The 21,949-nt window shown below is 38.6% G+C and overlaps 1 protein-coding gene across 4 annotated transcripts in view; it reads left to right on the top strand.

The window, feature by feature from the left end:
* Nucleotides 1–21,949, top strand: part of DESI2 (desumoylating isopeptidase 2) — a 45,713-nt gene that overhangs the window by 9,725 nt on the left and 14,039 nt on the right. For all 4 annotated transcript variants that reach the window (XM_041752473.1, XM_041752468.1, XM_041752462.1 and 1 more), the window contains exon 2: nucleotides 20,147–20,219. In XM_041752473.1, the coding sequence (XP_041608407.1) occupies nucleotides 20,147–20,219 (73 nt within the window). The remainder of the gene's footprint in view (nucleotides 1–20,146; nucleotides 20,220–21,949) is intronic.

The following is a 21,949-nucleotide window of genomic DNA, read 5'->3' as shown; positions in this document are numbered from 1 at the left end:
TAGGTCAGGATGGCAGTTTCTACTACAGTTTGGAATAGGGTGGTCAAGAAGGGCCTCACCAGGAAGGTGTTCCTGAAAGGGGATGGGGTACACCAATGTGGTTCTGTAGGAGAGAATGTCCCAGGCAGAGGGTACGCAAGTACAAGGATAAATCAGGCCACATGCCTCCTAAGTAAATGTATAGCAAGAAACAGAGATTTTTAGGGGAATTTCTGATTGATGTTCTCAGAGAGGTTCATGAGGATCACTGAAAATGAAGCAGGCAATACCAAAGAAAGAACAGTCTGAGATTAGGATAGTTTCCACAAAGCTGAAGAGCAACATTGCCTAATTGAAAACTACAACAGGAGATTGAAAACTAAGGAGAAAACAAGATTTAGAAAATCTCTGAGAACTCTTTGAGTAGAAAGGTCAACAACATCAATCTCCAAAATGATTAAGTGCTAGGCAGAATTTGTTAAAAGTTAGGAACATTTATGGAACCTAAGAAACAAAACAGATGAACATAGGGGAAGGGAAGATAAAATAGAGAGGGAGACAGACCATAAGGGACCCTTAACTTATGGGAAACCAAGGATTGCTAGAGAGGAGAGGGGGTGAGGGGTAGAGTTACTGGGTGACGGGCATTAAGGAGGGCATTTGATGGGATGAGCACTGGGTATTATATGCAACTGATAAATCACTAAATTTCTACCCCTGAAGCTAATAATACACTATATGTTAACTAAATTGAATTTTTATAAAAAAAATTTTTTTTAAAGATTTTATCTATTTATTTGCCAGGGACAGGGCGGGGATGGGGGAGCATGAGCCAGAGGGAAAGGGAGAAACACACTCCCCACTGAGCAGGGAGCCTGATTAGGGGCCCCATCCAGGAACCCCGGGATCGTGACCCAACCGACTGAGCCACCCAGGTGCCCTGAATTTTAAAAGTTTTTTTAAAAAGGAGAACAGTAAGCCTGGTTTAACTTTTAAATGTTAAGGATAAAGTAAAACATCCTACAAATACAGGCAAAAAAGTTACTGGAAGGGACAAAGTAAAGCTAACTTCAGACTTCTTTTACTATGACACCAAAGCCTAAATAATATGGAGCATTATCTACAGAGTGTTGAAAGGGAAAACATTTCTGTCTGAATGCTATGGCTTCTCAAGTTGTCACTCATGCAAAAGGACGTAGGTAGTATCAGGCACCTTTGGGGAGCTAGGAAATGACTCAGACCTTAACAATGGGGTGATGACAATGTAAAAGAAAAAGCCATGAAGTCCAATTCTCATTTAACAAAGCTGCCTCCTATTATGTATATGGTTCCAATGCCAGTGTCCAGAATAACTCAAAGAGAATGAACATGATGTTGAGATTAAGTCTCAGGGGATCCCTGGGTGGCTCAGCGGTTTAGCACCTGCCTTTGGCTCAAGGTGTGATCCTGGAATCCCAGGATCGAGTCTCGCATCAGTCTCGCATCGGGCTCCCTGCGTGGAGCCTGCTTCTCCCTCTGCCTGTGTTTCTGTCTCTCTCTGTCTCTGTGTGTCTCTCATGAATAAATAAAACCTTTAGGAAAAAAAAATAAGTCTCAGATTATATTAACCAAATCTTGGGTGAGAGGGAGGAGGTAAGTCAGCAGATGCAGTTGGTTTGGGTTGGTATGTGTAAAGTTTTTGTCATGTTGGTCTAAAGTTGGATCTAAAGGGGAAACAGCAGAGAAAACAGTTCATACCATGTAAGAGAGAAAAAGAAAAATGTGGAATGAAGATAAGTAGGACCAAATATAAAAATCATGAAATGACCATAAATAAGTCCCCTGTTACGTTTGTTATGTTGTTAGTGTCTTTTGCCTTACAGAAATTTTTAATTTCTAAAAAAAAAAAAAAAAAAAATTTTAATTTCTAAAATAACAGTTTTAGACCTTTCCAGTTTCTATCAGGCCTGGAAAGGCTTTCCCTGGCCTGAAATTATAGAAATAATCTCCGTTTATTCCCAAATGGAAAGCCAGTTATCCCAATAGTATTTGATGGAATGATCCATGGTTCCCCGTGCTAATTGGAGGCACATGCCACATTCATCCTATACTAAGTTGTCATGGATCTAGAAGTCTTAACGTTCTAGGCTAGGTATGTATTTAGCTGCCTCTTCTTGCGCCAATACCATTACTATTAATTGCAACATCCCAGCATGTTTTGATACTGATGATGGAAGTACTCTAATGGAATTTTATGTTTCTCACACATTAATTTTTCAAATAAAATTTAGAATCAGTTCGTCAAAAAAACTCACTGAAATTTTAAGTGCAATGACATTAAATTTATGAATAATTTTGGGGGAGAATTGACAGACGTAGAATATCAAGTCTCCCCATAATATAAGAATAACTTTTTTGAATGATTGTGACATGCAAGCCTTTGCCTCGTATTATCCCTTTGGAAGATAACACAAGCTTAGCTGAAAAATCTGCTCAGAATCACGCCAAAAGTGATAGAGCACAGTCTTGAACCATGAGCTCTGATACTAAAGTCTGTGCCCTTAGCCACCACATTATATTTCTCCTCCTCCCATCCCTGGAAAGTGCTGTTTCTCTATTAATCTGTCCTAATCTCACCCCCACTCCACCCCAAACTAACTTCCACTCTGTGCTTTCTGGAACTCATGAATGGGCAATGGCAAAAAAAAAAGTTTCCGCTACATCAGTGACTATTTCTGTGATGGTTAATTTTATGTGTCGACTTGATTAGGCCAAGCTAGTACCCAGGTTTTAGTCAAACATTAGATGTTGCTGTGAAGGCATTTTTCAGATGTGATTAACCTTTTTTTTTAAGTTTTTATTTAAATTCTAATTAACATGTAGTGTAATGTTGATTTCAAGACTGGAATTTAGTGCTTCCTCCCTTACATATAAAACCCAGTGCTCATCACAACAAATGGGCTCCTTAATCCCTATCGCCCTGTTTATTAGCCCATTCCCCACCTCCCCTCCAGCAATCCTCAGTTTGTTCTCTGGTTAAAAGTCTCTTAAGTCAGTAGACTTTGAGTAAAGCAGATTATCCTCCATAATGTGGGTGGGCCTCTTCCCATCAGTTGAAGGCCTTAAGAGGAAATACTGGGGTTCCCTAAGGAGGAAGGGATTCAGCTTCCAGAGGAGCTGCCACATCAACTCCTCCTGGGTCTCCAGCCCACCGGCTTGCCCTGCAAACGTTACGCTTTCCACCCCCACAGTCCTGTGAGCCGGTGCCTTAAAATAATCCCTCCCCTACTACACCCTTTGAGTTCCATTCTGTAGTCTACCATTGTAGTCATTCCCTCTGGCGTACTTGTCCCACAACCCTAGTTAGATTGAACGCTCCACCTACATTCAGTAGCCGAGTGCCACTAGAGAAAAGCCCATAACCATCCTGACTGATCTCACATTAAAATCCTGACCACAGACCCCCAGGGGGCCCTACGTGTTGTCTGGCAGTGCTTCCTCATTTCTCTGGTCAACTGACTTTCCCATTCTCCAAGACAAGGACAGTATTTCCCACTCTCTGCTGATGACCTCACTGCTTATTTCACTTTGGAAAAAGAAAAAAGAGCAGTGGTGTGGTCCACCGTGCCTCCTGTACCTGGACTGGAAGTCACCTGTGACCGTAGCTGAGGTCAGACCTTCCACTCTGCTGGAGCTCCACAGTCCAGCGCAAGGACTTCTCACCGCTCTCTTCTGCCTAGTCAGGCTTTCCCCTTCTGCTGTCGTCCCAGTTGGTATACGAATATGCTGTGATATTTTCCCATCCTCATCCTTTCAAACTGAGGACAATTAAATAGAGTTCTTTAGATACTATCTTCACTGGCCATCCACCATAATGCACCATGCTCTCAAACCAGAAGTCTGTGTCTTTTTAATCAACTTTCTTTAGAAATGTGTTGGTTTCAAAAGACTAACAAGGAAGGAAGCAAGAACTGTGGTATTTGAGGCCCATTCATTCATTCCAGTGGCTGTTTTATCTGGGTATCCAGCAGTAATTCAGCAGCATATCTAAGTTCCTCACTCTGCAGTGAGCTTGAGGGCAGAGACAGGGTCATACCCTTTATTCCCAGAACTTTTAAGATTTTATTTATTCATGAGAGACACAGAGAGGCAGAGGGAGAAGCAGGCTCCCTGTGGGGAGCCATGCAGAACTCGATCCCAGGATCCAGGATCACAACCTGAGCCAAAGGCAGATGCTCAACCACTGAGCCACCCAGGCATCCCTTTAATTACTTTTTAAAAGTTTGTTAGGCTCACTTGAAGTTCCCCTAGGGCTTGTCATGCTGAAACAGTCCCTTTCTCCACTGTGTCCTCCCTCCTGTTCAAGGCTGCTGCTCGCCTCAAGGGGCCAGCTTCTCTGCTGTCCCGACGGACCCCCCCAACCTGTAAGGTGGCATGTTAGAGCCACAAACACCTGCACAGGTTCAGAACAAGGGTGTCCAGTGTGACAGGAGAGTCAGCCAGAAGCTGGACACGACCTCCTCCCTGGTCAGGCCTGCCATCTGCCGTCTGGAATCTGTTATAAAAAGTAGGGTATGCAGTTCTTTGTCTCTATGTATAGTCTGGAATCAGTCAGACTACATGGATTTGCATCCCACCTCCTGCTTTTTAACTGTGACCTGAGAAAGTGGCTTGCTAAACAGAGGGTTCCCTGCTAAAATGGAAAGCATAGTGTATCCAGTTCATGGGGTTATAAGAATCTTGAGACAATTTATGTGAAATGCATAGAATGGGACCTGACACATGATAAGCCCTAGAAAGTGTTAGCTATGTGCCAGTGTTGTTGTTTGCAGGATTATAGAAGCTGAATGGGCTCCCCATCTGTATCCTTTGCAGTTACAACACCTAGTAACCGAATCTGTGGAGTTTCCTCACTGTATCTAAGGGAGAGTTATCCTGTAGAGAACAAAGTGCCGCCCAAACCAAGGCATTAAAAGCAGGCTGTTGTATGTTTGACATTTGCTGTAAGATCTCTACCGTAGTATATGCATAACACTGGTGTTAATTATATCAGCCTTTTGTCCCCACCCCCCCCCCCCACCTTGTGTGTTGGTGTTGACAGCTGGTCTTTAGCCTTTCAACCAGACAAACTTAATGGAACTAATTTCTCAGTCTTGAAACATTTATGGAAATCGTGGGGGGAAAAAAAACAACTTGGCCTGAGACTGGTCTGTATACCATACCATGGTTTTGAAACACTTATGGAAATTGTGGGGGAAAAAAAAACAACTTGGCCTGAGACTGGTCTGTATACCATACCATGGTTATAATTTCTAGCTCATTGTCCAGCGATAAGTTAAAGGAACCACCAGATAAAGAATTTTGCACATTAGTTGTTTCCACCAGCTCTGAATGTAATCTGTTGCGTGTATTCTCATTTGCTACCAAACAGTATAAAAAGAATTATCTGCTGGGAGTACAGTTGTAATTCCCGTTTCCCAAAAGGACTGTATCTCCTAGATTTCCTGTCTCCTTTCAAATGTGAAGATTAGTTCCCAGAATAGGAGGTCTCCACGTTGCTAAATTAGTGACCAGGTGGGCACATGGTATGGAATTTAGGCAAAGACTGGGTGATGACTATTTCTGTTTACCTGTAGTGGTGCACGAGTGATCACCATAACGTCACACTTCAGGAAAAATGATGAATTAATAGTCATGATCTCCATCTTACTCTGAAGTCATTCAGGTTGCTTCAAGAGCATGTAAAAAAAAAAAAAAAAGCAAGCCTCCAGCTAAAGGTATCTACCGGAGGTGGAGCTGTGTGACAGAAAACCATAGTGGGGGCTGTGAAACCTGGGCTCTGCTGGCAGTTCAGCCGCTTGTCTTGTGTCCATGGGCAAATTACTTGCCAGAACGTCCCTAAAGTGATTTACATATTTTACGTACTGTTGTCACTGTGAAAGACAGAGTAAGTGGAAGTACGTTGTAGAGTAACATTCAAAAAATGAGCTTTTCATTTACTGTATCTGCACATATTTCTGTTTAAACACTACATTGTGATTGATTGTTTACATTCTTAATGAGTTCCTTATGGACACAGTCTGTGAGTTAATCATCCTCGTGTCCCCAGCGCCTAGCAGTTCCTGACACTTTATTGAATCAAAGTGCCCAAACTTTATTGAATCAGAGTTGTCTAACTGCTTTATTTATAGTTTTGCTGTAAGTAACCATTTTATATAAGATTTAAACTGAGGTGCAATTTAGAGGACTTTCCCAGAACAGTGGTTCTCAATTTATCCTGGACCAAGAAATACATTTTACATCATACCATTATACACACATGTAACAGAAACCAAATATTCAGGTAACACCTTGCTCTGGGTCATGTCCTCCAATAACTTCTATTTCATTATATTTCATTCATTTAAAATAATGCTGGTGCAACCCTTTGAAATGATTTTGGGGTCCTCTAATGGGTTGCAGCCTACAGTTTAAAAGATACCTCTCAAGAATGCAAGCTTCATGAGAAAAAGAATTTCATCATGTTTGCTTTACGTTGCTACCGCTTGGCACATAGTAGGCATTCAATAAATATTGTTTGAGTGAGTAAAAGAATGGAGATGCTCTTTTCCATAGGCCACAATTAAAAACAAGGTAAAGGAAAAGGCATTACAGACTCCTTGCTGCATTGCAATTCATCAAGCATTTGAGTGGTCTGCTAGTATAATACAATGCCCTAGGCAGCATGGAGATCCAGAATTCAAGAAGGCTCAGTCTCAGGCCTCGTTCAGTTTAGAGCCTAATCCAGGGGCACAGTCAAGTACAGGGAGGCCATACAAGACGTTTTAAGATCTTACTAAAATATCTGACACCAGCCATAGGCACAACCAAAGCAAGCACCAGGTAAGGAAGATTTGCTGAGAACTTGGTTTTCTGGTCAGCTGTGGGATCAGGATCAAGTACCCAGCCCATCAATTTCTCATCACTAGCAGAACCAAACTGTAGTTTCTATAAAATAGTTTAGTCTTAAAAATATTCAAGGGGCATTTGGTTCACCGGTGATTTGACTTTTAAAAATCTATTTCTCCTTTAAATATCTTAACAGTCCACAGTGATCCTGTGCCTGGCTTGTGGTGGGTCCTAAAACTAGGTCCTTTGAGAAGCACAGTAATTTGTTTTTGAAAATTGGAAGAGAATACTAGCTTCATATGAAATCCATAGTGTTTTCCTTGGTTTTAAGTTATCCTGTAAATTTGTAGTTTTATGTACTCACACTCGAGAGTCCAGGAGCTTTTAAGTGTGGAAAGCACAGTCTTTAGATCAGCCTTGGGCTAACTTTAAAATTCATCATCAAAACTGGAACTTGAGAATAGAAGAGGGTGCAGGCAGAACAGTTGTGTGAGACAAATGTAAACTGGGACTGTCCCAGGAAACTAGCAGTACCACTACCCTAACTGTAGTATAGTGCCCTGTCCTAGCTTTAGTGTGTACGCTTGGTTACATTGTCTCAAAAGGAGAATAAACTTGACAGAACATTTACAGAACTCGAATACTATTAACTAAAAAGATAGTGGCAAATCTTTTGTAATCAGGAGAAATTACTTCCTGAGATCAAGGCTTACTACCCAACGTTATCAACAATTTATAGATAATGGTGTAATGAAAATGTTTTTGTTATATAAAGTTTTTTTCCCCCTAAGACCTAGAAAGTGAGTGATGTGCTTATTTTAGATAATATTCTCTGGCAATGAAAAGATTGGACGTTTTCTTAGAAATAGTAATGGAATAAGATCTATATGTGGTGCCATCTTTCTTACAACATAACACAAATTAACAGATAGCCCCGGATGCTTATGGTTTCATCTGGAAAAGATACTAGGCTATCTCAGCTCGTTCAGTGAGTTTTTATCGACTCTGCTTTACACTTAGCCCGATGCTGAGGCTCTACAGATAGCATTTTAATACAGTTTACTATTAAATAGTATTTGCTGTGAGATTATCTGGGACTCAACCCAGTAGTACCAAAAAGACCTCCTGAGCTAGTTCAACAGTCTGGATACCGAGGACAGTTTTCCACATAGTCGGCACTATACGAATTACCCCACAGCCTCCACTACTCAGTTTATTTTTCATGTTTAACTCAGTAATTGAAATGCCTTCTCTTTTTTTTAAGCACCTTTTTATGGGAGGTAAGTAGAATACATGCTTTAATCTTTATGAACACTGGTTCTAGGTTTTTTGGGGAAACTTTTAAGGAAGTCAGGCCCAGGACTTAAGTGGTTATAGCAAATATTTTAAGTTCCAGACTAGGGCAATTGCATTTATTGTCATTGCTGCTTTCAAACAGGAAACATAAAATTTTTATTAAGTTGATAAGGCAAATTACTGACTGAAATGAAGTTGAATGAAAGTTCCCTATCAGAAGAATAATGTAACATTTTAATATATGACTATAAAATGCCACAGTGAAGTCACTTCTGTAAATATTGCTTTAAAATAACAGATGGAAAATACTGAGGCCAGTTTTTTGTATTAAGGCAAGATCGAGCTCAGAAGTAATTGTAGTTATTTAATGTATTTGTTGCCTTCCCACATGTTTTAAGATGATAATTTTTCTATGAAGTGTTTCCTTTTACCTTTTATTATATTTATATTGAAAATGCTTTGAAAAGCTTGTAAGCTGGAGCCACAAGGGTGGGCATCAGAAGAGGTAAGCGTAGGTTAGGGGGCCCTCCCTTGGCTTTCATCTGTTTGCTTAGGAAGTGTGAGGTGTTCAAGTCCTCCTGCCAGAGCGAGCTCTTCAGCTTCTTCTCTGGTCCTTCATAAGTGTGGTAGTAGCATCCTGTGAAACCACTGCCTTACTTACAGAGACCTTTTAGCAAATCTGTGCTGCTCAAGAATATAAATAATTGCTTGTGAGAGTCTTAAAGTAGAATCCAATTAATTCTGCCATTGTTTGCCATTCAGTTTAATGAGTCACTGCTCTTGATAATTTGACATCAACTCCCAAAGATTCTTGAAAGTTCTGAGAATTAACAGATAGCTAAAACTAATCAGCTTATTTACAAGTGCCTACAAGCCTTTCCCAATACGTAAAACAAAAGTATTAGAGAAGGATCACATGGTCAGTAGAGGTCTGTGTCTGCTACTGCCAACTCCTACGGTTTACCATGGGTCAGGCAGTCACCTAAGTCTTTATACATATTCATTTAATTCTTACAATAGTCCCCTATGGTGGATGCTGTTTATTATCTCCATTTTATAAATAACAGACAGAGAAGAGAGCATCTTTCCCCAGGCAGAAAGCTGGCAAATCATGAATTTAGCCAGAATCTGAAGCAAAGCATTCTGGCTCCAGACTGTGAATTGGAATCAGACGCTTTTTGAAACCCATTAGGTACCTTAAACAGGTTATCTGTACGTAGAGGAAGAAACCAAGGCAAAGAACTCCAGTCTCCTGACACCAGCCCGCTGTCTTTTCCACTGTAGTTCAGATGCTTCTACTCAGGTGGGTTGTCATGCTTGGATCAACCTTTTCTCATCTGGGCGGTCATCTCTGAAGGAAAGTCGAATGTGATAGAAGCCACGTCCTTGCGGTCTTACCTGGTTGGAGGAACACTGTCTGTGGGCTTTCCCGTTAGACCTGGAGGGAAAAAGAGAGCCTTAGATTAAGCGGACCGAATAATATCCTCAATCTAGATGATTTAGGCAGGTGGTTGATGTGGCGATGTTGTGGTGACTCTGCTGTTGTGTCGTGGTCTGAGAGATACTATTTTGTGGTAGCGTCTGGCAGGTTTACTCTTTTCCTTTGGTATGTTAGAAAGGGCTTGAGAAGTATCAGGCAGTGGATTAACTTTCAAATGAAAACGTCTGATTTCTCCACACACTCTGCTGAGGGAATCCATTTCTCAGCACTCGGTAAACCCGGTTATCTGAGCACCTGTAGGGGACCCACCCCTGAGGCTCTGTGTCCTCTCTCACATGGCGTGGCCCCTGATAGCTGGGGCCGGTGTCATGCTCTAGAACTCTGGGAGCAGCGGTTCTCAAACTAGTCCTCCGAATGCTAGTCGTACTCCTGCACTCAGACCAACCTTTGGGAATGGAAGGGAACTTTTCCAGGTCATGTGAAAGGCTTGGGCACAAAACTGACCTGCATTATCCATTGTTCCCAAGTATGTAACTAACTGTAAACTTTGGCATCTGCTACTATTTAGTCAATAAAGGCAGTGAAGGCGGATCCAGCAAAAATTCACAGGAAGCCTTGCTAACATCCAATCATATCTCATTGAGCAGCTTGTTTTGTTTGTTTGTTTGTTTTTCATGCATGTGTGTTCTTGGCTGGGATTTCATGTGGTGTATTTATATTTTTTTCTTTTCAAGAATGTCAGTGTTTTATGGTGTTCTACAAAAGCAGGAATTTCCACATAGGTTTGAGAAGCTCTGTTGAGCCTTGTAGGGAGATTTTCACTCCAGAGACGCCATGTGAAATGTGTTGACGGTAGTAAATACTTTTTTAAAGTAAAGACAAAGGATGGAAACCATATTGAAGAAGCACCTAGAAACCACCATTAATTTGAAACATCTTGAACCACGAGAGGAAAACTGTTAAATTGCTATAAGGGAAGTTTGACATCTGAAGTCATTCAGTAAAAGGCTCAGTTGTCATAGTTTTTGGTTTTGTTTAGAGTTATCTTATAGAATCCCCACTTAAAATAGGCACCATCCACATTGCCTGCACTGCCTTGGCAGGACTTTGAAACTGAAGGACTCGCCAAGGCACGCTGACCTTGAATTTAACGCCTGGCTTCAACCAGCAGCTTGGCCAGTTTTTCCAGATCGAGCCTTTCAGGCGTGTGCTCTAATAATAGAGCAAGGAAGCCCGAATGGGAGCAGAAACATTTGGAGGGCATCTCTCTCTATGACCAGTTCTCCCTGGAAGGCTTTACCCTCTTTTCTTCTGAATTCATTCAGGAAAAAAAATAAAAAATAATCACAGCAAAGAAAAACATTGACTCTACTTCATAATGTAAATTCTAAAAATTTTGGCAGCAATGTGCTGCTGTTCATATGTTCATTCTGGTAGCTGACCAGAATACATCTATTTAGAGTTGGGTTTTTGTTTTTGTTTTTGTTTTTTTTTTTTTCTGTTTTTGATGTGTTATTTGTTTATAGCCTGCTTTCTACATGTTTTTGAAGGCAGCTGTCTGGAATTAGGAATGCAGTCTGTAATTTGAGAAGTAACATATTTAAAGGTTTTTGATTGGGGATGAGAGTTCAAGAACCAATTGGACCGTGTTTTGTATTATTAGAAAATGTTTAAAGGTCAATAGTTTATTTTTAACTGTTGTTAAACAGTTTTGACTTTTTGTCAAAAGTCCCATATTCATAATCTGCATATTTCTTTCACTCATAGTGAAGTTTATGTTGGACCATTTGTTAGAACAGAGAAATGGAAACTTTTTTCTTCATGATTTTCTTGGTTTTCATTTTGCTAACAGAGGGAAAACTTTCCTAAAATGCTTTTTTTTTCCCCCAAAAAGAACTAAGTGTGTATTGTATTTAAAAGAAAATTTATCATTGGGGGATATATGTTATTTATAGAACAGTTTGTGTTTACGTTTGCCAACTATAAAATGATAGGCCCTTCTGTTTGCTACAAGTTAGTAATCCTTTATTTATAGCATATTTTTAAAGTTTTTTTGAGATACAATTCATATACCATACATTTCACCCTTGGTGTACAATTCAGTGGACTTTAATGTATTCACTGAGTTCTTCAACCACCAGGAAATTTGTCTTCATACTAAAAAGAAACCCCATCCCATTAGCAATCACTTCCATTTCCCTGCACACTTCCTAGTCATAGGTAACCACTATTGTACTGTTCTTTAAATTTACCTATTCTGGGCATTTCGTGTAAATGAAATCATATAGTAGGTGGTCTTTTCTGGCCATGCATGTTTTCAAGGTCCCTTCATATCACTGCATGTATCAGTACTCCATTCCTTTTTATTGAGAAATAATATTACATTGTACAGCTACCACACCCAGTCATTCAGTTGTCCATCAGTTGATGGACACTTAGATTGTTCCCATTTTTTTTTTTTTAAGATTTATTCATTTATTTATGATAGAGAGAGAGGCAGAGACACAGGCAGAGGGAGAAGCAGGCTCCATGACGGGAGCCTGACACGGGACTCAATCTCGGGACTCCAGGATCGCGCCCTGGGCCAAAGGCAGGCGCCAAACCGCTGAGCCACCCAGGGATCCCCAGATTGTTCCCATTTTGGGCTGTTTACTGCTCTGAATGTTTTATCATTTTCAGAGTTACATTCTTTTGTTAAATTTATCCCTATTTTTTGATGTAATTGTAAATGGAATTCTCTTAATTTCATCTCCTTGTTCATTGCCAGTGTACAGAAATGCAATTGATGTTTGAGTATTAATCTTGTACCCTGCAGTCTTGCTGAACTTATTACTTTCAATAGTTTTTTAGTGGACTTTTCTATATGCAAGAGCATGTCATCTGCAAATAGACATGATTTTACTTCTTTTCCAACCTGGCTGTCTTTTATTTTTCATTCTTTTTTTTTTTTTCTTGTCTTTTGTTTTTCTTCTCTAATTGCCCTGGCTGGAATTTTGAGTACAGTATCTTCGTAGCGGCAAGAGCAGACATCATTTCTTTGTTCCTGATCTGAAAGGGAAAGAAGGCATTGTCTTTCACCATTAAATATGATGTTAGCTGTGCGTTTTCATAGACACCCTTTTTCTGACTGGGGAAGTTTCCTTCTATTCCTAGTTTGTTGAGTGTTTTTATCATGAAAGAGTGTTGGATTTTGTCAGTTGCTTTTCTGCATTTAATGAGATGATCCTGTGGATCTTGTCCTTTTTTCTCTTGGTATGGTATATTTTGAATATTAAACCCATCTTCCATTCCTGGAATAGATCTCACCTGTGTATGGTGTGTAGGCAGTCCTCTTTATATGTTACTGGATTCAATTTGCTAGTATTTTGTTGAGGATTTTGGAGTATTCATAAGAGCTGTTGATCTACAGTTTTCTTGTGACGTCTTTGTCTAATTTTGGTGTCAAGTTAATTCTGGCCTCATAGAATGAATTGGAAAATGTTCCCTTCTGTTTTTTGGAGTAGTTTGTGAAGAATTGGTACTGATTCTTATTTAAAAATTTGGTGGAGGGGCACCTGGGTGGCTCAGTCAGTTAGGCATGTGACTCTTAATTTCAGCTCAGGTCACGATCCTCAGGGTCGTGGGATCAAGCCGCATGTCGGGCTCTGCATTTGGTGGGGAGTCTGCTTCTCTCCCTCTCTCTCTCTCTCTCTCTCCCCCCCTACCCCTCTACCCTCCTCCACTCGTGCACATGCACGTGAATAAATAGCATCCCCATTAATTCCTGCCTGGCACAGATTATTAAGACAGCCTTTGGGGGGGAAAGTGATGTTAGGAGGAGTAGGCTTCTGCTGTTTAATACTATCCAAAGGAATATCTCTGGTTAAGACAGCCTTTTCCTAACAACTTGGGAACTTCCTAAAACCTTGAACAAAAACACCTGACCTGATTGTCCAACTTTGCATCTACGAGTGGAGGCAGATGCTGTCACTTGAAAAGCTATCAAGTATTCATTTTTCATTGTAGTACATCAGCACTTCATAAGAAACCTTATATAGATCATATCTCATTAGAGTGAATTCCAAAGGACCAACCAAATTTTTGGATAGTACATTTCTCTCATTTTTAAGTTTCTCTAATTTTATGGATTTTCCAACTCAAAAAACGTGTCAAAGTATACCCTTTTCTTTATTAGAATGTAAGGTCTTGAATACAGGGAAATTTCAGGCTCTATGAAGTAAAGTACATACTCACAACTTGAAGGAGTTCTAAGCATATGGGATTATTTTCATTTGTGAAAGGGCAGGAAATAAAAGATTTCTGACTTCAGGATTCCCACTCTGGGGGCACCTGGGAGGCTCAGTTGATTGAGCGTCTGCCTTCAGCTCAGGTCATGGTCCCAGGGTCCCCAGGGTGCTGGGATCAAGCCCCACGTCAAGGCTCTGCTCATGTAGAGGCTGCTTCTCCCTCTTCCTTTGCCTGCTTCTCTGCCTGCTTGTGTGCACGCTTGCTCGCTCTCTCTCTCTCTCTCTCTCATTCTCTATCAAATAAAATCTTTTTAAAAAATCTGTATCAAGAACACTGGAATTTAGTATATTCTGTCTGCAGTTATAACATTAAAAAAAAAAAAAAAAAGATTCCCACTGTGACCGTGCATTCCCATTCTCATCCTGGCCAAAAGTCACTGTCTACATAGGATTTTTATTTTCATGAAAACCTTTCTGTGTCTTAATAAAACACTTAAATGTCCATTATAGAAACTTATTATAAAAGCACTTTTGGAAAGCTATTTAGTGGACAAGTAAGAGATAAATTGTTAAAGTTAAGGGATATTAGACATTAAAGAGAGATAAATGTTGAGTTTACTAAGAGTTTAAAACCTTTTGATTATTGCAGATAAATCATTTTGGATATATCTCTTTTTGGAAAATATTCTGTATTTTGAAAGAAGCTCACATAGTAAAAAGAGAAAAAGGTCACCTTTAAAGTAGAGCCATCTGCGTCCAGAACAAAAGCCTGCCAGTGCTGCTGTTAAGGAAATCAGCAGTATACAGACCAAATTATTGGTGCAAACAGTATAAACAATGGAATTTTTCAAATGGGAAAGGCAGTTTAAGTCCTAGAGAAGCTGGCTGCCAAGGAAACCACTGACTGGAAAAAGACTAGCCAAATTTTTATGCAGACTAACATGATCACCTTGTGATAGTTTCTGATCTCATCCTCTGAAAAGGGAGAGAAAGTGGGAGGAAAGCAAGAAACTTGGAAAAGCATCTCTTCTGTTTTAAGGAGGCGAGGACTAGATCATTCTTAGTTCCCCCTAACTTTTTATTTTGAAAATGTTTATGACTTAAAAAAAGCTTGAAAGAAGAGTATAGTCTGTATACTCTTCGCCTAGATTCACCAATTTTTAACCGTATTTGTTTTCCCATAATCTCTCCTACACATACATACTCACCTTCACACCCACACAGAAAGTTAAGTCACAAACATTAAAGCATTTCATCTCTAGATACTTCAACATGTATTTCCTAATAAGATATTCTCTACCTAACCACAGTACTATTATCACACCCAAGAAATTTTCCATTGATTAATATTTCCCCTGATAATGTCTTAGGAGAGGGGGATTTAACCTAAGAGACAGTCAAGATTCCTTCATTGCATTTAATTGTCATATCTTTTCCATCTACTTTAGAGAATAGCCACCTTTCTTTTGACTTTTATGTCACTATTTCTTAAAACATCAGGTTACTTTTCTTATAGAAAGTCCACAGTCCAGACTTACTGATTTTTTTTCTTATGGTTATATTCTGTTAAACATATGTGATAAGAAAACTAACAAAGGAAATGTTGTGGCCTTTCTATTTTATCACATTGGGTGGCACATAACATCAGTTCATCCAGCTATTGATGATGATACTCTGTTTAATCATCCATATAAGGTGATATTCACCATATTTTTTTCATATTTTCTGAGGTATCTTTTTTCCTTAGAATTTAGAGAAATGTAGGGTTCAATACTTTGAGACCATATGAACATTGTTCTCCAACAACCTTCTTTTTCTCTAAGATCAGGAACAAAACCAAGATGCCCCACTCACTTACCATTTTTATTTAACATTATATTGGCATTCCTAGTCATAACGATTAGGCAAGAAAAAATAAAAGGCATACAAACTGGGAAGGAAGAAGCAAAAGTGTCACTGTTTGTGAACAACATGATACCATTTATGGAAAACTCCACCAAATAACTGTTGGAATTCAGTCCAGTTGCAGGATACAAAATTAATATATAAAAAACAGTTGTGTTTCTATTCACTGATAAACTATCAGAAAAATCAGGAAAACATCCAATTTACAATTTCGCCAAACTGAATAAAATACCTAGGAATAAATTTAACCAAAGAGGTGAAAGACCTGAATGCTGAAAGCTATAATATGTTGTGGGGGGAAAAAAATGAAGAAATAGGAAGCAAGACTTTGTCCTCAAGGGAAAGAATCAATAATGTTAGGATATCCATACTACCCAGAGCAATCTACAGATTCCATGCAATTCATATTAAAATTCCAATGACCTTGTCCACAGAACTAGAAAAATTCTAAAATCTGTGTGGAACCACAAAAAACTCTAAATAGCCAAACCAATCTTGAGAAAGAACAAAGCAAGAGGTATCACATGCTCCCTGATTTCAAACTACAGTACAAAGCTATAGTAATCAAACAGTATGGTATTGGCATAAAAACAGACACATACACCATTAGAACAGAATAGAGAGCTGACAGAAATAAGCCCATGTATTTTTGGTCAATTGATTTACAACAAAGGAGGCAAGACTAGAGATAGAGAAAGGACCGTCTCTTTAACAAATGGTGTTGGGAAAACTGGACCACTATTTTATACCGTATACAAAATCAACACAAAATAGATTAAAGGCTTGAGTAAGACCTAAAATTATGAAACTCCTAGAAGAAAACATGAGAGATGATACTGATACTCCTTGATACTGATCTTTGCAGTAGTGTTATTTTGGATCTGACTCCAAAGGCAGGGGCAACAAAAGCAAAAATAGATGGAACTGCATCAATCTAAAAAGCTTCTGCACAGTAAAGGAAACCATCAACAACATGAAAGGGAACCCACTGAATGGGAGAAAATATTTGTAAAGAACTAACACGACTCAGAGCAAAAAACGATCTGATTAAAAAACGAGCAGATGATTTGAATAGATGTTTTTCCAAAGAAGACATTGCAGATACATGAAAAGATGGCTCAGTATCACTCGTCATCAGGAAAGACAAATCAAAACTACAATGTGATATCACGTTACACCTGTCAGAATGGCTTTTATCAAAAAGACAAGAAATAACAGTATGTAGAGAAAAGGGAGCCCTCCGCACTATTGGTAGGAATGTAAATTAGTGCCGCCACCATGGAAAACAGTATATAGATTCCTCAATAAATTAAAAAGAGAGCAAGCAACCTTGTAAGCAAGAAATTCCACTATTAGTTGCCTGTCTGGGGAAAATGAAAACATTAACCCCGGAAAGATATATTCATTCTTGTGTTCATTGCAGATTTATTTGCAATAACCAAGATAATGGAAACAACCCAACTGTCCATCTGTGGATGAATAGCTAAAGAAAATTTGATGGATTGATAGATAACTCAGCCGTATGAGGAGTGTGTGTGTGTGTGTGTGTGTGTGTGTGTGTGTATTAGCCATAAAAAAGAATGAAGTCTTACTATTTGCAATAACATGAATGGACCTGGAGTGTATTATAAGTGAAATAAGGCAGGCAAAAGACAAATACTGCATGATCTTATGTGTGAAGTCTTAAAAAACCAAACCAAACCCAGGTTCATAGATACAGAAATTAGAGTGGTGGTTGCCAGAGGGGAAGGAGGTTGAGAATGGAAAAGCAAAATGGATGAAGAGAATTAAGAAGTACATACTTCAAGTTATAAAATAAATAAGTCATTGGGATGTATTATACTGTATGAGGAATATAATCAATAAAAGTATTAATGTAAGGTGATAGATGGGAACTAGACTTATTATGGTGACCATTTCACAATGTATGTAAATATCAAATCGCTGTATTCTGCACCTGAAACTAATATAACATTGTATGTCAATTATACCTCAATAATTTTTTTCAAATTTTTCAGGTAAAAGTGAAAGCATCCCTCTATTGCTTCATTTCCTCCTCCGCTATATCTCCACCCCCTTTTCTAAGCTATTAACAGTTTGATCTGTATCTTCAACTTTCTTTTGCTGTAATCAGTGGTAGTTTTGTTGTATTTTTTCATATTTAGCACAAAACATACACAAAGGACCTATTTATTTATTTTGCAAGTATGTGATCATACCACAGGTAACATATCACGACTTGGTGTTTTACTTTATGTCTCTTAGGTATTTTCTTATGTTCATATGTATCGAGTTACCTTACTCGTTTAGTATCTTTATGATAGTTAATAATACAGATTTACTGTAATTTTTTTAACCATTCCATTACTGATATTTATGTTGTTTTTAGGTTTTCAGTATTATAGACAACTGTTGTTAACATTCCGGAATATGCCTTTGCATATGTTCAAGTATTTCTGTAGAATAGATTCCCAAGAGGTAGGATGGTTAATTAACAGTTATTAATTCGCACTTCAGCAGGAGCTTCCTCACACCCTTACCAACACCAGCAATATTTAGCAATATTTTTTATATTTTCCAAATCAGATGGATTAAAAAAAGAATGGTAGCTTACTGTTTTCATTAGTATTTTTCTGTTTACTAGTGAGAATGTAAGTTCGCATTTGTTAGCCACTAATTTCTTCTGTGTGATTGCTCACTTGTCTGTGGGGGTTACTTTTTTTAAAGGAGCTTTTATATATGGTATCCCTTGCTGTCTGAATTTTTGCTGCCTAAACTCTGGAATTAAGTAGATTTGTTAAAGTCTTGAGAAATCCATTTCTATACATATCCTCAATACTGTATCCAAAATCAAATTGATTCAGATAAACACATTCCTAACTTGCCATCCAAATTCAGGTTGTCCAAAATCAAGAACCAAATAGAATTTGGTAGAGAATGAGACATATCCTCATTCAGATCTTTTCTTCCCTATGTCTTGTTTATCTTTCAGTGTTCATATAATTTTACACAATAAAAAGTTGAAAGTGTTTGTTTTATCTGTAGTTTTCCTGTAGAAATTCTAGGTTTTGCTTTATTTGGGTCATCTTTTCCCATCTAAGATTTTTTTCACTCTATTTTATTTTCTTCTCTATGATTATCTTTAGACCTACTAGAACTTTTCAATACGTGAAATGTATTTTTATGCGTGAGTTTTGTCAACACATTTTTAATAGTTTATCCTTTATCATTAATAGTAAACACCACTTTTATCATATGCCAAACTCTTACACATGCAAGGATCTGTTCTAGAGAGACTGTCAGTGAGTGCACTGATAACTAGATGAGAAAGTTCCCTGTTCTTTTTCAAATATTTCTTGCTTATTTTTGCTTAATTTTTCTTCCAGGTACATTTTAGGACAAAATAAGTCGACTTTATCCATTATGCTTCCTCCAGCAATGTATGCGAACAGGCACTTCCTGAGGTCTGGGAAAAACTGGCTAGGGATCTGGAACCAAGGCTAAGACTTGAATAAACTCAGAAAAATTAAAGACAAATTATCTATCCTCTAACCTAGAAGAAACCTAATGGGTTTGTAACACTGTTAAGTGTTGCCTAAGTGTTTGTAATGAGCTATTGATGCATTTATTACCTTCTTCTAGGTAAAGCCTCTCCAGTCCTCCTTGTACCCCTCCAGAGCCACCCCCAGAATTCACATCATGATGCTGATGCACACCCTCTTTGCCCTTCCAGACATTTCTCCCCATTCCCCTCCCTCCACCCTACCCCCCACATTTTCTATCTGGGGAAATCTCATTTATTCCTAAAAACCCAATTCAGATACTACCTTTTCTGGGAATATCTACTGCATGCCAGTGTTAAAAAGATTGTGGTAGCCTTTGTGCCTCCTATTATTTGTTCCTGTATTATTGTTATCAAACTTTGAGCTGAATCAGGACATACATGCCATATATATGTCTTTTTCAAATGTTTTTGAAAAAGAATAAAATACCCCAGTCTTCAGGGAGCTCACCAGAGAATGAAATAGAAAGCTTGAGATAGAAAAGATAGAAGAAAAATAGATATGAAAGCATACATTACATGTGGTGTTTTTTTTTTTTTTTTTTTTTTTAATTCACAGGAGAGCTTTTACATCCGTTTTTTCCCCTTAACCTGACCTGGTTCAGATTTTATGGCTATGATCTAAGCCTTTACAAATTGAGACAGTCGTTTTGACCCAGGAAGGCATTCCATGTAGGATGTCATACAAGCACAGGTGCAGAGATAGGACCAAACGGACTGATACCATGGAATTTGGGGGCCGAAGGAAAAATGCTAAGAAATGGAAGGCCTAAATATTCCATGAAGGATTTGGGGGCAGTGGTTTCCTATCATTGGGAATTAAGTTATATAAATGGACAGATACTCTGAATCTCTTCTTTTTTTTCCTAGTACTGGATGAATGAATACACCTCATCCATCGGAATTGGCGTTTTTCATTCAGGAATTGAAGTATATGGCAGAGGTACGTGTACACACAAGTCTAAACAGACTTTCTGAAGAGTGTTTTCTTTTAAAGGACTTTCATTGCATATCTATAGCTCTTCCTCTGCTTTTTTTCAACTGCTGCCATACATGATTGCACAAAGTAGAAGAGTTGTTTATAGTAGTTGTTTATACTGTATTTGGGAAAATATCCAAAGTTGAACATATTTGAGGAGAAAGTACTAAAGTATATGACTATATATTCATGTAGTTATCTCTTATTCCAAATGCAGGGTCTTAAAAACTATTTGCCTTCTGGGATTGTTTTACCGTGACAGTTTTGTTCTGACAGATATCGGAGTTCCCAAGAAAAGAAACCTTGCACTTGGAAAACCAGTCATTATGGTCGGAGATGGGTTGGTGCTAGAGTGTCAAACTTGAAATAACAATTTCCTGAGGGAATTTCAGTATTAAATTTGTTTTTGTAGATTCACAAGTGTGTCATTACAAAGTTTAAAAAGATCACTGAGTAAATCGTGCCTTGGATTACATCGAGCTTTTTGCTCAAGAATGATGGCCTTTGTCATGAACTCAACCCTTTTATTCTTGGTGGCCCTTTATTATGATAAATATGACCAGAGCCACTCAAACCAAGCAGCTTTGTTTTTAACAGCTTTTTCCTTTGTTCTAATTTCCACTGTTGGTGCAGGATAATTTCTCCCAGATCAAGTTGTAAGCAGTAATGGTCTGCATAAGGCAGACCACATTGCCAGTTCCATCAGGGTTGTAATAACATATTACTTTGCATCATAAACTCACCCTGTAGCAAAAATGTCTTTTATTTGCCTCAGCCAGGCAGCCTTTGTACAAGACCTCTAAGAACACGTGATTGCAGTCTCTACCCTGGGTTACCCATGAAGGTTACAGACCGGCGTTAGCTAATACAAGGAACAGGCTCATTTCCTCAAAAGTGTCAGTATGGCATTTATTCTGTGCCTTTCTTACATTCCACATTAGCTGCTTCTGGCTGCAGTATAGCATAGAAAATGTTAGCTATAAAGATCCTCCACCTAAGCTCCATATTACTCAGAAGGCTGCATCTACCAAATCATCCCCCAAAAGCAATGAGGCTCCTGCCGAGAAAGTGCTGGGGGTCAGAGTGTTGCTATGGGTGGATTGTAGTCTCTGGGTTTGCTCCCTTGTGTGATCTGGCTTTTGCCAAAGTTGCATGTCTTCGTTTTTAACTGAATTTCTATGATGTGTTACAGTCTTTTAAGTGCCATCAAGTTCTGAAACACATGATCATGCCGCTGTGACATAGAGAAGGACATGTGGCAGTTTCTCCATTTTTCAGACAAAGGAGCCCAAGCTCAGATCTGCTGAAAGTCCCACTACTAATAGTTAATAGAACTAGGACTTGAACCCAAGTGTTTTTACATACTAGTCCATTATTCTTTCACCTGGCTAATCATTGCTCCCCAACATGAAATGATGTAGGAATAATTAGAAACATAGTCTGAACTATGGAAGCTTAGCCAAGCTCAGGTCAATATCTTGCTGTAAGTGAATGACACTTCTTGAATAAATGAACAAAAAACTCTGCAATTTTTCATACTGGAATTGAGGAAGTAAAAAATCTAAACATAACCTTTCTATGTCTGACCTGATTATCTACAGTGTTTTATAAATTCTATCATTAAGGTAATTTTTACTGTCTATTTCAAAATTGAATGCCAGACACTTTATTTCTTATCCACATCCTTGCGTTTT

Source organism: Vulpes lagopus, chromosome 1 (genome assembly GCF_018345385.1).
Source record: "Vulpes lagopus strain Blue_001 chromosome 1, ASM1834538v1, whole genome shotgun sequence".
NCBI lineage: Eukaryota > Metazoa > Chordata > Mammalia > Carnivora > Canidae > Vulpes > Vulpes lagopus.
The sequence above is the reverse complement of the archived record's forward strand: the minus strand, read 5'-3'. Positions and strand labels throughout refer to the sequence as shown.